The sequence below is a fragment of the Erpetoichthys calabaricus genome, chromosome 7, assembly GCF_900747795.2.
Source record: "Erpetoichthys calabaricus chromosome 7, fErpCal1.3, whole genome shotgun sequence".
In the NCBI taxonomy this organism is placed as follows: domain Eukaryota; kingdom Metazoa; phylum Chordata; class Cladistia; order Polypteriformes; family Polypteridae; genus Erpetoichthys; species Erpetoichthys calabaricus.
In genome coordinates, this window is record NC_041400.2 from 190,345,057 (window position 1) to 190,364,755 (window position 19,699).

Here is a 19,699-nt window from a genome sequence, read left to right on the forward strand (position 1 = left end):
AATAGAGAGATATTTAAATCTAGTAAATTTAGTACATAAAAGGACGGTTCCAATATTTATCTTTATAGCTACCCTTACTATTATTATTTATAGTGCCATGCAAATGTATTCCACCCCCTTGGCATTTGTCCTGTTTTGTCACATTACAATCTGGAATTAAAACGAATTTTCATTTGGATTTTCTGTAATGGACTGAACAATATAGTCCAAATTGTTAACATGGAATGAAAATAAAATAAAATCGCTCTATTATAATAAAAAAAAAATCTTAGGAAGAGAGACGAGATGTGACTTTCTCAGAGAGACACTTACACGTCCCGCAAGATGAGTCCAGGGCCGGAAATAAAAGACAAAAAGAGTAGATGACAAAGTAGAACGTCGTAAAGAATTCAAAAACGCTGGCGTGGTACACATGCACAGCAGGTTAGAGATAACAAAAGTACTAAAACTTAAAAGTCTCAAAAAAATGATAGTAAAGCTCGCATTAGCACTAAAACAGAAACAGAACAGCGTAAAGAGATCGAATATATTGTTCGGATTTAAACTTTAAGTCGCAGACTTCTAGATTGTCTAATTTGTGTTGCCATCACGGAAAAGTAGTGTTTCTTCCCAATGAAGAGGCGTATCTGCGAGAATTAAAAAATTTGTTGTTTGGTGAAAGTGAAATCCACATACGCTGCTACGCTTGAGTCGCACAGTTGCACAGATACACAGGAGATTTTAGAAACGGAAACGTTATTCAAACACTTCAAACAAACATAAGTCTCTTTCAGGAGTGATTTGAGCTCCATGTGTAGTCGGAGGGGACAGTTCCGTCCCTCAATTAAAAGAATAGAAAATCTTCCTCTTCATAGGGGCGAGATGCAGATCATTCGGCACGGCGGCAGCAGCAAGCCAGCAGCTGATCGAGCAAAGAGGAGGTAAAAAAAAATGTATTTGTTTCCCATTGTATCACCGTTTAAGAGGGGGTTTCAGAGGAGCGACCACATCTCCTTGGGGTGCGTTCAGCCCCCCTCTTCACAACGCGAGCGGCATAGACACAAAGTGGCTGGCGCGTAGTGCAGGCCAGGAGGGTATTGGTCAACGAAGCGAGAAGGGGGGGGGGGGGGGAGAGCCCCCTAGTAAATATATAATAATATAAAATAAATATAAAAAAAAAACAAGTAAAACTGAACAATTGTGAGTGCTAAAGTATTCGACCCCTTTGCAATAAAACCCCTAAATTAGATCTGATCCAACTAATTAATTTCAAATGTCAGATCCTTAGTTGATTAGTTACGTCCTCCTGTGTGCAATCAAAGTGTCACATGAACTGTCACATGATGACATGATGTCTGTTCTGAGCACCACTAAGCAAGCAACATGAAGACCAAGGAGCACTCTAAACAGATCAGAGACAAACATGTGGAAAGAAGAGGATCATGGTTAGGTAATAAAAAAGAGCCCATTATAACAAAATGGAAAGAATAAAGGCCGCCCACCACAACTCGCCAATCGGATAACAAGGGCATTAATCATAGATGCATCAAAGACACCAAAGATAACGCTGAAGGAGCTGCAAAGATACACCGTGAAGATGGAAGTATCTGTCCATAGGACTACTTTCAGTTATACACTCCACAGAGCAGGGTTGTTATGGAAGAGTGGCCAGTAAAAAGCCACCGCTTAATGAAAAAAAAATATAAAAGACGACACATTTAGAGGTTGCCCTACAGCATGTGGCGGACACCACAAACACATAGAAGAAGGTTCTCTGGTCAGTTGAGATTGAAATGAATGATCTGGCCATCATGGGAAACTCCATGAGTGGCGCAAACCCAGCAGTTCCCATCACTCCGAGAATTCCAACAGTCAAGCATGCTGGTGGCAGTATCACACTATGGGTCAGTAAAACTGGTCAGAATTAAAGGAAAGATGAATGGCACTAAATGCATGGCATTCCATGAGGAAAACCTGTTTCAGTCTGCCAGATATTTGGGACTGCGCTGAAGGTTCACATTCCAGAAGGACAACGAATGACCCTAAACATAATTGTAAAGCTACACTGAAGTGATTTAAGGGGCAAGATTTTAATATCTTGGCATAGCGGAGTCAACGCCCAGACCTTAATGCAATGGAGAATCTCTGGCATGACTTGACAATGACTGTTAAAAGTGACACTGGAGTGGTTTAAAGGCAAAGACTGAAATGTTTTGGAATGACCACGTCAAAGCCCAGACCTCAATCCAATGGAGAATCTGTGGCATGATCTAAAGACTGCTGTACACCAATACAACCCATCAGACTTGAAGGACATGAGAGAAGTTTTGCCTTGAGGAACGGGCAGAAATCCCAGTGGCGAGGTGTGCTAAGCTAATAGAGACATTGTCACACATGTGCGCTTGGGAGGCAGGCTAAGGGCTTAACCAAGGGCAACATACGAGAGCAGGCTTTGATGAAGTGCACTAACCTTTCTTCTCCCACTTCTGCAGATCACCCAAGGAGAAACCAGCCTAAAAAGCTTCCTTCAGTTCCTGCACCCCTTTCCCAGCCACACCTCCCACCGATGTCATTTCCTGCTCTTTAATTTTTGGACTTGTTTATTTTGCTGACATTTGTTTAAAGTAAGTAAATAGTAAATATACAACTAGTACAATTTTGACAGCAAGCAAACTGAAACAATGTCATATTTATGAAAATGCTAATGCTGAAGTTAATTAGCTGCAAAAACAATGCACTAATTAAGAAAAGGGTTAGAATGAAAATCTGCAGCCACTGGGGCCCTCCAGAACCGGAATTGAGGACCCCTGGTGTAAAGCATGCCACCATTGGACTATGGATCAGAAGTAATGTATTCTTTAGTAACCAAATCAAACTTCACTATCTGGCTGTCTGATGGATCAGTCTGGGTTTGGTGGATGCCAAGGAGAACATTACCTTCCAGACTGCATAGTAGTACCCACAGTAAATTCTGGTGGATGAGGAATAATGGCAGGTTGTGGGTTAGACCCTTTGGTTGTGCTGTTAATGCTATACCATAAATAGACATTTCAGAGAATTGTGCACATTTTCTGGCAAAATTTTGGGGAAGGCCATTTTTGATTCTAGCATGACTGTGTCCCTGTGCACAAAGCCAGGTCCATAAAGACATTAGAACATTTCAGGACAAAGAACAAAGACTCAAGAGACCTGACCTCGGCCCTACTGAACATCTTTGAGATGTACTGGAACACCTATAGAGAGTTAAGTCTTCTTGTCCAATATCCGTACCTGATCTCACAAATGTTCTTTTTGCTGAATGGACACAAATGCCCACTGGCACACTTCAAAATCTTGCGGAAACCCTTCTCATTAGACTGGAGGCTGTTATAGCTGCAAAGGGGAGGCAAACTCACACCTATGGCTTTGGAATGGGGTGTCTTACACAGGGGCTGTGGAGTTGGAGTAGGAGACAGAAGCAATTATTGAGTTTCTGGACTCGGAGCTGGTAAAAATGTTTAAAGCATATTTAATTTAGTTAGAATGCCCAGTGGGTAGGCTGGGTGGTGTTTTGGCCTTGGAACCCCTGCAGATTATGTTTTTTTGTTTGGTTGTTCTGTCCTCTCAGCCATATGCCCTTAACACCGAATGCATCTTTAGAGAATTACATTATGATATTTATACAGTATAAGGACGCTACTCTTCCACTAATTTTATCTATGTTTTATAAGATTGTATGGATTTTATTTTCCTTTGTTACTTATTCATTATTATTCTTTCTTAATTGTTTTTTTCTTTTCTTGTAACGTTCACTTTGACATTTTGTAAAGCACTTTGAATTACATTCTTCAAATGTTTATTTTTATGGTTATGTTTCAATATGTCCGGAAAGGGATATAAACAAGTATATATCACCTGTGCAGCCTGGAGACTCATCCCTGGAGCTCCAAGTAGGTGGAGCTGACTCCAAAGGGTGCCAATAGCGTGTCGATGCAGAACTCCAGAGCTCCACCTGAGTACACTATGGAGTATCGTCCACTAAGTCAACTCCAGCTACTTGGAGCTCCAGGGTGGAGGCTTCATGCTGCAGAGATACCAGACTTGAAATAAACTGCTATGAGGGAGTATCAGAGTTTTCCACACAAAAAGAAAAAAAAGATACAAAACTTATACAGATATCACAGAGCGGCACAAGGCTGTGCATCAGCCCCACTTGAGGTACACATTTATTTGCATTTGAAGTTCAAAACAAAACTATTGTTTTGGTTAGAACTGAGGATATTATCAGTATTATAGTAGCTTAGAATTTGCTTAAAATTGTGTACAATTATTTATACTTTGAAAAAGCTGTGCTATTTTTGGCTGCTATGTATACTAAGACAGGTACTGTAGACTAAATAAAAAAAAAAAAACATTGAAGAACAAATTCCCCCATCATCAACATCCTACTTGTGAAAATTCTGATGGCAAGTTGGGAAAATTATTCGAATTATTTCGAAACACTTACAGACATCAAGAAACATATTACCTCTGAAGTGTGTGCCAAAGACCGTATTATTGCACGAAATAACACTGCATGAACTAAAATGTGACAGTTTGGAACACAGCAGTGACAACTGTGACTGTTTAACACGCCAGTCTGAAATAACTTAAGGTTGCATAAAAAAAAAGCCTAACAACTGTCTCAAATGATGGAAAATGTGAATAATCATGTCAACAAACCCATTCACACAGTAATCTTATGCAAAGTAAGAAAACGACACGCTAATCTACAGAGTATTTTAACTGTATTAAATAAAACACAACTTAGCCTTTTGATTGCACATCTTCTGTCATGGGAGCAGCGAGTATAATGTGGCAGGTCCGACTTATAAAATTCAAAAAATGAATACAACAATGGAGTGGATCAAGGCGGTTATATTAAAATGAGCTCAACAAGAACACTGGGGACAGAGCTGGAAACTTCTTAAGGGTAAATTTCACACCCTAAGTGTATGATCACCAAAAGAAGCTTTTGTCAAGGTCTTGTTACATAAGTGTAATAGTTCTATTTTTGCAGTTCCGAAACAAAATTGTTACCAACATACCTAATTTGTTCTTCACACAGACAACCACAGACACAAGGAATGAATTACCAAGTCATGCGGTGGAGTGTAGGGCTTTAGGGGCCTTCAAGACTCAAATTGAGTGATTTTACATGCACACACATAACCACATTAAGGTGAGTAACCCGAATAAGAAAACCTGGTTTCTTAAAAAATCCACTTTTACATGCACAAGTAAATTTCTGGAGTTCTCCTTTGGCAAGACAGTCTGAAGACATTAAACTGTGCAAAAAAGGGTTAAATGTCATCATCGGCCACCGTGAATCTGACAACAAGCATGAAGCCTGTGATCATTTTCATGCGTTTTATAAATATGTTTAGTCCTTCATTTGCCCTGGTGTAAATAACATTCATCCGGTTCTTAAATCCCCAACCTGAACCACTAATGACTCATGGTACGAACACAGGGCACTGCATCACCACATCAGACTGTTTCAACGCATTGGTAACACTTCAGTTTTAGGTATTGCAATTATGCATCTATTACTTATTTACTCCCATGGAATAAGACCTTAATAAAACATGCTCTTTTAGTCTAAATTATGGTTAAAAGCATCAGTGATATGGGTAAAAAGCATCATCTCTGTGCAGGGTGGCATTTGCTAAGCTTTTGTAATATTTTTATTTTTATACTGTATTGAGGACTTGTTCTGTTCTGTGTATTGTATTGTATTGACCCCCTTCTTTTTGACACCCACTACACACCCAACCTACCTGGAAAGGGGTCTCTCTTTGAACTGCCTTTCCGAAGGTTTCTTCCATTTTTTTGGGAGTTTTTCCTTGTCTTTTTAGAGAGTCAAGGCTGGGGGGCCGTCAAGAGGCAGGGCCTGTTAAAGCCCATTGCAACACTTTTTGTGTGATTTTGGGCTATACACAAATAAATTGTATTGTATTGTATAAACTGGTAAAATTACTTATGAATAGTAATGATTCTTATAATGAAGAATGCAAAATCAAGAGACACATATCTCACTTAAGCCACTTCGGACCGTTGCAAAATGAAGATATTTTAGTAAGTCATATTGCATAAATGAATAACAACTTTACTGATGGTTTCTAAGTGTGTTATCACCAAAAGAAACTTTTGTTTAGGTCTTGTTACATAAGAGTAAAAGTGTAATAGGTCTATTTTTGCAGTACCGAAACTAAATTGTTACCAACATACCTGAAGTTTTCATTTATTGATAATATGATTATACACAGCACACATATCTGCTTGGCTGCGTGATTGAGCGCCGCAAAAGAGCAGAGTACCATTACATGTGCATCCTGACTCTTCTGGGACTACTGCTGCTGGGACAGTAATAATGTGGGTATTTTTACTTCAATAAAATAATATTGCGTTAGGTTACTAGTTACTTAAAAAAGTAATTGGACAACATAACGCATGATACTTTTAACACATTACTACTCTATGCTGCTGAGCCTAGCACTGTACTGTACATTTAGTTCATCAACAAAAATTTAGCCATTTCTGAAACACTGAGACAGATTACTTCAACTATCACAAGGAATAATAATTCTTTACATTTATATAGCACTTTTCTCACTACTCAAAGCGCTCTCCACATACGGAGGGAAGCGAACCCACAATCTCCTTACTGCAAAGCAGCAGCACTACCACTGCGCCACCTGTGCTTCAATGCGATCACCTGAGCAGTTTCCTCCGAAAAGTTATCTTGTGGAAGTTTCTCTGCCCGAGACTGCTAAAAGCGTGTTTGAAGCCAACACATGAGCAGGTTGATAGGGTGCAATGGATTTTCCTCAAAGTACAAAATCCTTAACTGTCAAAAAGCAGACAAGAAGTCACCTCAAAATGACAGAGTCGGAAAACCCGGCTTTACAGGAACACGATCGAGAAAGGAGACACCAGACAACAGAGAATCAGACACAAATCGATAATGAGGAAAAGTGAAGGAGGAAAACAAATTACCAAGCAACAAGATACAACACAATTCGCTTTCAACGATGGGAGGTATTTGCAAGAATATGAATAATGTCTTCGCAGTGGGTAATGGGGGCCCTGTCTACCATTGGTGCTAATCAAAAACCAGACAAGAAGCAAGCAAGGCACCACGAAATGACAGTCTGAGAAGCAGGCTTAAAGGGAATGTGATCGAGAGAGGAAGTGCCAGGCAAGACAGGTTCAGACACACGAGAATATCGAGGAAAGGTGTAGCAGGAACAATAATGGTACACTTAGGGCCAGAGATATCAAATATGAAATATTTATTGACAGAGCTGGCAAATAGTAAAGACTGTAAAAACAATTACATAAAAGAAACAACAAACTTCAGAATTTGTTAAATACCGTATATACTCGCGTTTAAGTTCTCCCACGGATAAGTCGGGGATTGATTTTACCATATAATTTCTGGTATTTTATAATGTTGGTCGTATAAGTCGAATACGGAAAACTCACCAAATTGGTCCAAGAGATTACGATATGCTAACGCCCACCTGAGAGAGTAACCACGAAGTGCACTGCCTTTTTTTTTCTATGTATTGTGCCTACGTGATCACACGGTGATACCCAAACTATTTCAAAGCGATATTTGCACTGTTTTGTGTTTTTCATATCTCACACCCTCATACACCTTTATCGTAACAGCATCCCTTATCTACGACGGAGCGTTCGATCAGAAGAAAATATGAAGCTGGTTTGAAATTAAAAGTCATTGAAGTGGCGAAAGAGGGCGGCACGGTGGCGCAGTGGTAGCGCTGCTGCCTCGCAGTTAGGAGACCTGGGTCCGCTTCCGGGGTCCTCCCTGCGTGGAGTTTGCATGTTCTCCCCGTGTCTGCGTGGGTTTCCTCCCACAGTCCAAAGACATGCAGGTTAGGTGGATTGACAATTCTAAATTGGCCTTAGTGTGTCCTTGGTGTGTTTGTATGTGTTCTGTGGTGGGTTGGCACCCTGCCCGGGATTGGTTCCTGCCTTGTGCCCTGTGTTGGCTGGGATTGGCTCCAGCAGACCCCCGTGACCCTGTGTTTGGATTCAGCGGGTTGGATAATGGATGGAGAAGTTGTGAAAGAAATTGGTAACTGCACTGCTGCAACAAAATTTGATGCATCTGAAAAACTGGTGTGAGATTGGAGGAGGCAAGAAGATGTTAAAAAAAAAAAAAAATTAAGTATCGTATTTTTGAACGGGTGTATAAGTTGGGGTCTGATTTTATGACCAATTTTTTGTGTTTCAAGTCCTGACCCGACGGTAAACCTCAAAAACATATAAAGGGCTGACATTTGTGAAAAAATGTGGCAAATTCACACGTAATCAAGAAAGGTAAAAATGATGGAACCAAAAAAAAAAAAAGCTAAACCTAAAGATATGGAGGTAATAATGTGCCTGCATGTAACATAGCCATGTAAAAATAACAATAAATTATGCACTTATGGATACTTTATATTTCATATACCGTGTCTTAATCTTTGCATACATACCAGCTCCAGATGTTCTATTTTACCGTCTTTAACTTGTAATATCTCCAGGACTTTTCTGTCTTTGGCTTCTGCTTTTTCCTTTTCCCTAGCAAAAAAAAAAAAAAAAGTATAACAATAATGAGAAAAAGCCTCTTGGTGATCTTTTGTAGCTAATCATGTGAATTTTTCATTGCCTAATGATCAATGTCATTTTCCAGTATTGAGGATCATATGAGACTGACAGACCCTGCATAAAAAATAGCTGAGCATATGGCAAGTGACAGCAAATTAACTCATCAGGTAGAAATGACAACTTTATTCAGCAACCAGAAAATATGTTATGCTATGCAAAGAATTTCCAATAAAAGTGCATTACTCAAAACAAGACATCTGCAAAATGTCTTTTTTATTATTTTCAACAGAGCTTAAAAGGAAGAGACAGTTTTGAGCACAGCAGATTTTTTCCTTTGAAATTTAAAGTACAGAATGAGGCTGAGTTCCTTTACGCAAGTCCCTACAGGAGCAATAATGTACTTAATGATCATTCAAACCTTGATTCAGGAAAATTATGTCAGACAAATGTGAATATTCGAAGCTAGAGAGAGAACACTTTTTATATTAAGAAAGTGTGCTTTAAAGGGAAGCCATTCTGTTAACATTAGAATCATACTTTTGTTATTTATTTCTTGTTTTTTGAAGTATTTCTAGGTAATCAAACATTTTGTCAATGCAGATATATTTTTATTTCTTTAAAAAAATACCTATTATCACAAAATGTATTTTGTAATTAGTAAGGATCATATGAAACTGATAACGTCATCATTAAGGATGTGCAATTGCAAAGTGGCCAACTCCAGAAAAATTAATCGGTTAAGGTCTGAATTTCACACCATGCACATAGGAAACACACCTATAGAATACAGAGGACCACAATTGATTTTCTTTCCATTAATCTTTAATTACTGGATTAAATGTATTCTGATATAAAAAATTCATAAAAAGTCAGCTGTAATTTTAATGCCAAATGCAAAGTATTACATGCAGGAAGCAGAAATGTTAGATATGAATACGCAATGGGAGGTTTGAAACTGATGAGAAGGATCTTGGAGACATAGTGGACTCAGCACTATCTACAACAAGTCAGTGGACAGAAGAGATCAAAAAAGCTAATTGGATGTTGGGGCTTTCTGAATCCACTGTAACCTTTCACTTTTGGCACATTTTATTAATTTAAAATTAAATCTACAGCCCAATAAATTTTGCAACTGTTGCCAATAGATGTATACTAAATAAGCCATTATGATAAACTGAAGGCCTGTTTTCAGAAAGGTTTGCAATTCTATTAAAAATCAAAAACTGAAATCACTCATTCATAGAAATATATAGACCTTTATTTCAATGCTGTATACAAGCCCCTTTGGCAGCAAACACTGCTTCGGGTCTTCTTGGGTAAGTCTCAACAGGCTTTGCACACCTGGATTTGGGCAGTCTATCCCTTTCTTTCTGGCAGGTCCTCTCAATCTCCGCTACACTGGATGGGAAGCGTCTGTAAACTGCTATCTTCAGATCTCTCCACACAAGTCCTATAGGGTTCAAGTTTGGGCATTGGTTGGGCAGTCACATCCTTGGCCCATAGCAGCTCCAGTGTTGTCTTTGTGCTTTAAGCTCATGTCATTGTTGTCTGAGGTGGCATGCACTCTGAACCGGGTCTACTTCAAAGGCCTCACAGTAATTGACGGCATTTATTCGTCCTTCTCTCAATTCTGACCAGTCTCCATGTCCCTGACACTGAGAAGCACCTCCACAGCATGACTTTTCCTCCACCATTCCTCACTGTACGCATAGTATTATACAGGCGATAAGAAGTGCCTGGACTTCACCAGACATAACACTTACAGTTCTGCACAAAGAATTCAATTTTTATCTAATCAGACCAGAGAATCTTCTTCCTTGTGCTCTCCGAGTCCTATAAATCCCATTCTAAGGAAAGCCACTCTACCATAAACACTTGATTGATGGAGTACTGCTGAGATGGTTGTCCTTCCAACAGGTTCTCCCATCTCAACAGAGGATTTCTGAAGCTGTTATAGGGACTATGGATTTTTGGTAACCTCCCTGACCAAGACCCTTCTTGCCTAAGTTAGTGGATGGCCAACTCCAGAAAGAGTCATGGCTATTCCAAACTTTCTCTATTTCACAATTATTGAGGCCTTTGGGCTCCTGCAAATACCTAAATCTTGAGAAATTTGCCCTGATCTATGCCTCCCCAAAATTTGATCTTCGAGGTCTACAGAGAGTTCCATGTACTTCATGGCCTTGGTTTTTGTCCTGACATGCAGTGCCAATTGTGGGTCCTTCTATACACGTGTGCCTTTCTAAATGATGTGCAATCAATTCAGCTTACCACAGATGGACTCCACTCAGGTTCTGGACACACCTCAAGAAAAATTAAAGCAAATGGGATGTACCCGAGCACAATCTGGTGTGCCACAGCAATATAAATTAGGGATATTCAGTTTTTTGAGCTTTACTAAACTTGTAAATTTATCTGAAACATATTTCCACTTTGTCATTATGGGTTACTCACGGAAGACTGCTGGCCAATAATGGCAAATGCTTTCATTTAAAATTAAATGTACAATACAATAAAGTGTGCATAAGGTGAAGGGGTCTGAATCCAATGTATACAGCACGATGTGTGAAGTACAAGTCTAGAGAGGTTATGCCTTAACTGTATAATATGGCGGAGAGCAACGTCGGTCCAGGAGGGCCACAAAGGCTGCAGGTTTTTGTTCCAACCCAGTTGCCTAATTAGAAACCAGTCCTTGCCAAGAATTTAATTTCAGGGCTTGTTAGTGTTTAACTCTGTCAAGTCATTGTCATATTGTATTTCTTTTTTCCATTCTAAGGATATTTATCTTCTGCCTCTTGGTCATATCTTTAGGAATTTTAATATTCATTTTCACTGTTATGCTGATGACACCCAGCTCTACCTGTCTACTAAGCCTGATTCCACTTTTCGACCTTCTTCCCTCTCTGACTGACTGTAGGAAGTTAAATCATGGCTGTCTGCTAATTTTCTTAAATTAAATAGTGATAAAACCCAGAGGTTCTTATGGTAGGAACTAAATCTGTTTTAGATAAATGTGATAATATTTCATGATTAATTCTTCCTTTTTCCTTCCTTCTTATTCAGCCAACAGTAGTCCAATTTCCGCCAGCACCCTGTTGGCTATCAGTACTGGTGACAGTTATTGTTAACCCAGGGCTCAACCGATCCAGTATGGAAATTTGTATTCTTGTCTGCATATTGATTTAGCAAAATTTTACACTGGATGCCCTTTCTGACGTAACCCTCCCCATTTATCTGGGCTTGGGACTAGCACAAAGAAACACACTGGTTTGTGCATCCCCTGTGGCTGGGTTTTAGGTGTTATTCTCGATAGCACCTTAAAATTCGAGGCACATATTAATAATGTCACTCGGTCTGCATATTTCCATCTACACAATATCAGCCATTTATGTCCATCTATTTCAGCTACCAGCACTGCTATTCTTGTTCATGCTTTGATTACATCTCGTATTGATTATTGTAATTCTATCCTTTCTGGTCTTCCTCAAAAACTCCTTTACAATTTCCAGTTGGTTCAGAATGCTGCTGCAGCTCATATTATTACCAGAACCCCTTCAATAGAACACATTACTCCAGTCCTTCAACAGCTTCACTGGCTCCCTATTAAATGTCGCATTGATTTTAAGATTCTGCTTATTACTTACAAGACCCTTCATAATCTGGCACCTCCTTATCTTTCTGGTCTCCATTCCTTCTTGTATCCTTAGATCTTCTTCCTCCTATCAATCTTATTATACCTCCTGCTCGCTTGACTACCATGGGGTTCAGAGCAGAGCTTTCAGTCAAGCGGCCCCTCACCCCTGAAAGTCTCTCCCACAAGGCATTTGAAATATCAACTCTCTTCCTACCTTTAAGTATCATCTTAAAACACGTCTTTTAAAGCTGGATTATTCTGCCTGATAATTTTAGCTGATAATTTTAAATTTATTATTGTATTTATTCTGGTTTTATTGTACTGTAATATTCATTTTATGTTGTAACTGTTGTTATTAATGTGCTCTGTAAGGTGTCCTTGTGTGCCTTGAAAGGCGCTTATAAATAAAATACAGTGGAACCTCGGTTTGCGAGCATAATTCATTCCGGAAACGTGCTCGCAGTCCAAAGCACTCGCATATCAAAGTGAATTTCCCCATAAGAAATAATGGAAATTCAGATGATTTGTTCCACAACCAAAAACTATTCATATAAAAATGATTAATACAAAATATAAAGTAAAAATACATAAAACAAATTAACTTGCACTTTACCTTTGAAAAGAATCATGGCTGGTGTGAGTGAGTTTATAAACTCTTGTGGGATTCCACCCAACGGGACAACACGCGGAGGAGCGTCCCAAAGCAATCGCAGTCTCCCAGCGCTGTAGCAGTATGCGAATCCGAAAAGATCGTGGACATGCTATAACCGCCTGCCGTCGATGGGTGATACAAGGAACAAGGAACATTACAAATGTGCAGGGCACAGTACTACTTGGCCACGACCCTGCCTGACTGCTGTGTCTGTGTATAGGAGAGTGGCAGATCCTGCTACAATAAATAACCACGCTGTTACCGTTTCAAGCTGAATAAAGCTGGTGTTGCTAAAGTACTGAGACTCAGCTTCGTGTTTTGGGGTGCAAGACGGGGACTCGCTCGTCACAGCACACACGCGCGCATGCGCGCTCACACACACACACTCACACACACACAGTCACAATGCTGTAGTAAACAGTATACGCTCGTACGGATGTTTACTATATGAGTGAGGCACGCCGACTAATAGGAGAATAGGAGATGATTACCCACAATCCCGCAGTGAGACAGAGAGTGAGAAGAACCATCAGCTCAGTTGTGATCCCATGACACTCAGCAGACAAAGCGTATACATACTACTCGTATTGTAAGACCTCGCTCGTTTATCAAGTCAAAATTTATTAAAAATTTTGGCTCGTCTTGCAAAACACTTGTAAACCAAGTTACTCGCAAACCGAGGTTCCACTATAAATTATTATTATTAAAATGAATGGTCAATTCTCAGTCCTTCATTTTCTTTCTCTTCAATTTTTTTTCTAAGTATATTATTAGACCAAATACCTCCTATAGCCTTTGACAAGTGTCTGGATTCTGGATGGAGGTATTTTTGACCATTCTTCCATACAAAATCTCTCCAGTTCAGTTCAATTTGATGGCTGCTGAGCATGGACAGCCTGCTTCAAATCATCCCATAGATTTTCGATGATATTCAAGTCAGGGGACTGTGACAGCCATTCCAGAACATTGCACTTCTCCCTCTCCATGAACGCCTTAGTAGATTTCAAACTGTGTTTTGGGTCATTGTCTTGTTGGAATATCCAACCCCTGTGTAACTTCAATTTTGTGACTGATGCTTGAACATTATCCTGAAGAATTAAAAGCATTAAAAGCCAGAAGTCTGCATGTCCATCATCATCAAGTCCTTCCGTGAGAAACCTAGACACAAGAGGACTATTTCATTTATGTTAGGTAGAACGCCAGGAGGGAACAGGGCAGTCTCGTGGCCTGGAACCCCTGCAGATTTTATTTTTTTCTCCAGCCGTCTGCAGTTTTTTTTTTGTTTTTTCTGTCCACGCTGGCCATCGGACCTTACTCTCTTTTTTTATGTTAACTAATATTGTCTTATTTTAATTTCTTATGTTGTTATATATTTTTTTTTAATTTACTGTTATTCATTATGTAAAGCACTTTGAGCTACTCTTTTGTTTGACAATGTGCTATACAAATAAATGTTATTATTATTATTATTAAGAATTTGTTGATATTGGGTTGAATTCATCCGACCCTCGACTTTAACAAGGGCCCCAGTCCCTGAACTAGCCACACAGCCCCACAGCATGATGGAACCTCCACCAAATTTGACAGTAGGTAGCAGGTGTTTTTCTTGGAATGCGGTGTTCTTCTTCCGCCATGCAAAACGCTTTTTGTTATTGCCAAATAACTCCATTTTTGTCTCATCAGTCCAAAGCCCTTTGTTCCAAAATGAATCTGGCTTGTCTAAATGAGCATTTGCATACAACAAGCGACTCTGCTTGTGGCGTAAGTGCAGAAAGGGCTTCTTTCTCATCACCCTGCCATACAGATGTTCTTTGTGAAATTTGCACTGAATTGTAGAACAATGTACAGATACACCATCTGCAGCCAGATGTTCTTGCAGGTCTTTGGAGGTGATCTGTGTGTTGTCTGTCACCATTCTCACAATCCTGCTCATATGCCGCTCCTGTATTTTTCTTGGCCTGCCAGACCTGCTGGGTTTAAAAGCAACTGTGCCTGTGGCCTTCCATTTCCTGATTCCTTTCCTTACAGTTGAAACTGACAGTTTAAACCTCTGAGATGGCTTTTTGTAGTCTTCCCCTAAACCATGAGACTGAACAATCTTTGTTTTCAGATCTTTTAAGTGTTGCTTTGAGGATCCCATGCTGTCACTCTTCAGAGGAGAGTCAAAGGGGAGCACAACTTGCAATTGACCACCTTAAATACCTTTATAGCGCATGACTGGACACACCTGTCTATGAAGTTCAAGGCTTAATGAGCTCATCCAACCAATTTGGTGTTGCAAGTAATCAGCATTGAGCAGTGACAGGCATTCAAATCAGCAAAATGACAAGGGGACCCACATTTGTGCACAGTCAGTTTTTCACATTTGATTTAATTTCATACAACTAAATACTGCTTCACTAAAAATCTTTGTTCGGAAAACACCGCAGTACTCAGATGTTCCTAGGAAATTAAAGACATACCACTGTTATCTTTTGTGTTGAAAGTAAATTATTATGCAGGCTGAGAGGGGTTCCCAAACTTTTTCATATGACTGTATATATATATATATATATATATATATATATATATATATATATATATATCACCTTTACCATACTCGAGGCAATTAAAGTAAATAAGTATCACTATCACTAAGAGTAAGAAGTTTGGAGAAAAGGCATCACAAAAGCCCCACCTATACCTCAGAACTTTTACAATCACCATCTGCTTCCTAGCACATCAACATCACTGAAGACTCTGACCATTTATCCTCACTGATCTCTCTCACTGCCTAGGCTCTCTACCTCTCCGAGCACCTTGGGTAATCAAGTTTATTTAAACCTAAAGTGAAGTGCAGGATCATCTTTTTATTGTAATTTCCTTGTTTCTCTGAGAAATATTATGCATATTGATCTAGACTGCTCTTTTTCTTTTGTGATAAGAGATCAAAATGTTTTTTTAGGAAAAAACATCAAAAGCATAACTTAAGGGAAAAAAATATATGTTAATGTCAATAGCTGGATTTGACTTTAATTAATATATTTACAGTAAAAATCAGACATCAAATTCAGCACTAGTTATTGAAAAAAACAGTGACAGGCAGGGGAAGCTGTGGAAAAGCAAAGAGATCAAACAATAAGCCGTGGGTCTGAAGCAGACACAAAAAAATGTGAAATACGAACATGTTGATTTCAGTCCAATGTAATATGGAATAAAAGCTGAATTCTAGAATATTAGTCTACTTTTAGATTCTGATGCAACATCCAGAACTTCAATGGACACCCACTGAACTTTACTTCAAATAATAGCAAAATCTATTTAAAAATAATGTAATACAACTGTATTTTATTTTAATTTCATCTTATTCCCAATTACAAGCCTGTTATTAGACGGCAACCTGTTACCACCAGAATAGTGAAGTGGAGCCTGGAGGCTGAAATGGCTCTGGATTACTGCTTACAAATGACAGACTGGGAAATGATGTGCGAGTCACATGGATGACAATACTGAGGGGCAATGCCACTGCATCACAGACTATATTAAGTTTTGTTTCAACACTGTGGTACCTCACAGACAGTGTATTCCTTTCCAAACAACAAGCCATGGATTACTAAGGAGCTAACAGGTCACCTGAACGAGAAAAAGACAGCGTTCAAATCCGGCGACAAAAAGGCTCTTAATGATGCACAGTGAGTGCTAAAGAAAAAGCTGAGTGAAGGAAAGGAAGCTTACAAAACTAAAATCAAAAAAAAAATTCACTCAGAACAACATGAAGGGTGTCTGGAATGGACAGGGCATCATTACTGGACTCAAGAAATCCAGGGCTCAGGTGCTAGAAGGGGATGTGGGCAAAGCTAACTACCCTGACCAATTTTTTTGATAGATTTTCCCTCCTGTTGCCACCTTCCTCCAATGACCAGTCTCCCCACACCATTCCTCCTACTGCATCAACAGTTCCTATCATATCCACTGGAATGGAGATCAGTATGTGTTGTCCATAACAGAAGACCAAGTAAGGAGATAACAAAGGAAGCTACATACAGGAAAAACCGCAAGATCGCATGGACTCAATCCTCAAGCTTTTAAGGCCTGTGCTGATCAACTTTGTGGGGTCCTCTGACACCTGTTCAGTTTGTCCCTAAGACCTCACAAAGTGCTGCTGCTGTGGAAAACATCCTGCATTGTTATCTGTTCCAAAGAAGGCAGGTGTCTCTTCACCAAATGACTACAGACCAGCGGCACTGACATCTCATATCATTGAGACCTTTGAGAAGCTGGTTCCGGACTAAAGGAGTCCTCTTGTGGTAGACCACCTAGACCCACTGCAGTTTGCCTATCAGATAAAGATTGGGGTGGAAGATGTAATTATCCATCTGCCCCACAAGGCTAATTCTCATCTGGACAAAGCTGGCAGCACTGTGAGGATTACGTTTTTGATTTCTACAGCGCTTTCAGTACAACCCAGCCATCTCCATTGAGGGGTAAGATCAGAGATATGCAAGTGGATGAGCCTGTGCTGTCCTTGGTTAATGGACTATCTGTCAGGCAGAACGCAGTATGTGGGACTCAAGGACTGTGTCTCTGATAAAAATGTCAGTAACACTGGACCACCACATGGAACAGTTCTGTCTCCTTTGCTCTTCACTCTGTACACCTCAAACTATGACTAAAACACCAAGTCATGTAATTTGCAGAAATTCTCAGATGATTCTGCACTTATGGGGTGTACTGGTAAAGGGGATAAGACAGGAGTCTTTGTTTCTTGGTACAGGAACAATTGTCAACCGGTTCAAATCATCAATATCAAGGAAATGCTTATTGACATTCGCAGCTCCAGACAGCCTCCATATCTGGTCACTACTCAAGGAGTGGATGTGGAGGTGGTCCAATCATACAAGTACTTGAGGGATCCACATCAATGACAGGTTGAACAGGTCTCATAACACAGAGGAACTATAAAAGAAAGGGCAGAGCTGACTCTTCTTCCTTAAAAGATTGTGTTCCTTTAATGTGGGCAGTGACATCCTTCACATCTTCTACAACTCGGTGATGTCCAGTGTGGTGTGCTGGGCTGGTAACATCACTTCAAGAGAGGCCCACCAAATCAACAAACTAATTAAAAGGGCAAGCTCAGGTATGGGACACACTCTGGACCCCATGGAGGTCATAGCAATACTATTACGAACAATGCTGCACATCCTCTCTCTGACACATCAACACTGAGGACTTTCAGAAAACAAATTATTTAACAAGAGTTTGTCAAGAAACATAAGAGGAGCTCCTTTATACTAACAGCAATCTCTCTTTTTTATCTAAAGAGACTCTGTAATAACCCAGAATTCAATGTATTTACTCAACATACAGTACTCTCAAAAAGTATTTGCCATTTCTTGATTCCCTCTATGTTTGCTTTTTCATAACACTTAATTGTTTCTGTTCTACAAACAAATTTAGTATGATAAAAAAAAGACAGCCTGAGTAACCACCAAGCACAGTTTGTAAATGACAATCCGATTTAGTTCACCAACACCTATATCACAAACGTGACAAAGTTATAGGACCCCTAAACCTAATACTTGGTTGTGCCACTTTTAGTAGCAACAACTGTAATCAACCCCTTCTAGTAACAGAAGATCACTCCTTGATATTGATGTTGAGAAACTCTGACTCACACTTTTCTACAGAATTGTTTTACAGTCATATGAAAAAGTTTGGGAACCCCTCTTAATTTTTTGGATTTTTGTTTCTCATTGGCTGAGCTTTCAAAGTAGCAACTTCCTTTTAATATATGACTTGCCTTACGGAAACAGTAGTATTTCAGCAGTGACATTACGTTTATTGAATTAACAGAAAATATGCAATATGCATCATAACAAAATTAGATGGGGTGCCCAAATTTATGCTCCTAACAGAGATATGACATCAATACGTAGTTGAGCCTCCTTTTGCAAATCTAAAAGCCTCTAGACGCTGTCCTCCTATAGCCTTTGATGAGTGTCTAGATTCTGGATGGAGGTATTTCTGACCATTCTTCCATACAAAATCTCTCCAGTTCAGTTCAATTTGATGGACAGCCTGCTTCAAATCATCCCATAGATTTTCGATGATATTGAAGTCAGAGGACTGTGATGGCCATTCCAGAAAATTGTACTTCTCCCTCTGCATGAATGCCTTTGTAGATTTCAAACTGTGTTTTGGGTCATTGTCTTGTTGGAATATCCAACCCCTGCGTAACTTCAACTTTGTGACTGATGCTTGAACATTATCCTGAAGAATTTGTTGATATTGGGTTGAATTCATCCGACCCTCGACTTTAACAAGGGCCCCAGTCCCTGAACTAGCCACACAGCCCCACAGCATGATGGAACCTCCACCAAATTTGACAGTAGGTGGCAGGTGTTTTTCTTGGAATGCGGTGTTCTTCTTCCGCCATGCAAAGCGCTTTTTCTTATGACCAAATAACTCCATTTTTGTCTCATCAGTCCAAAGCACTTTGTTCCAAAATGAATCTGGCTTGTCTAAATGAGCATTGGCATACAACAAGCGACTCTGTTTGTGGCGTGAGTGCAGAGAGGGCTTCTTTCTCATCACCCTGCCATACAGATTTTCTTTGTGCAAGTTGCGCTGAATTGTAGAACGATGCATCTGAGAAAAGATGTTCTTGCAGGTCTTTGGAGGTGATCTGTGGGTTGTCTGTCACCATTCTCACAACCCTGCGCATATGCCGCTCCTATATTTTTCTTGGCCTGCCAGACCTGCTGGGTTTAACAGCAACTGTGCCTGTGGCCTTCCAATTCCTGATTCCATTCCTTACA

The 19,699-nt window shown here is 39.7% G+C and overlaps 1 protein-coding gene across 1 annotated transcript in view; it reads right to left on the reverse strand.

Annotated features, from left to right (window-relative positions):
• The window catches only part of cntln (centlein, centrosomal protein), a 515,615-nt gene that overhangs the window by 448,932 nt on the left and 46,984 nt on the right, over nt 1-19,699 (reverse strand). Inside the window, exon 4 of the mRNA XM_028805853.2 lies at nt 8,505-8,589. Within this exon, the coding sequence (XP_028661686.1) occupies nt 8,505-8,589 (85 nt within the window). The remainder of the gene's footprint in view (nt 1-8,504; nt 8,590-19,699) is intronic.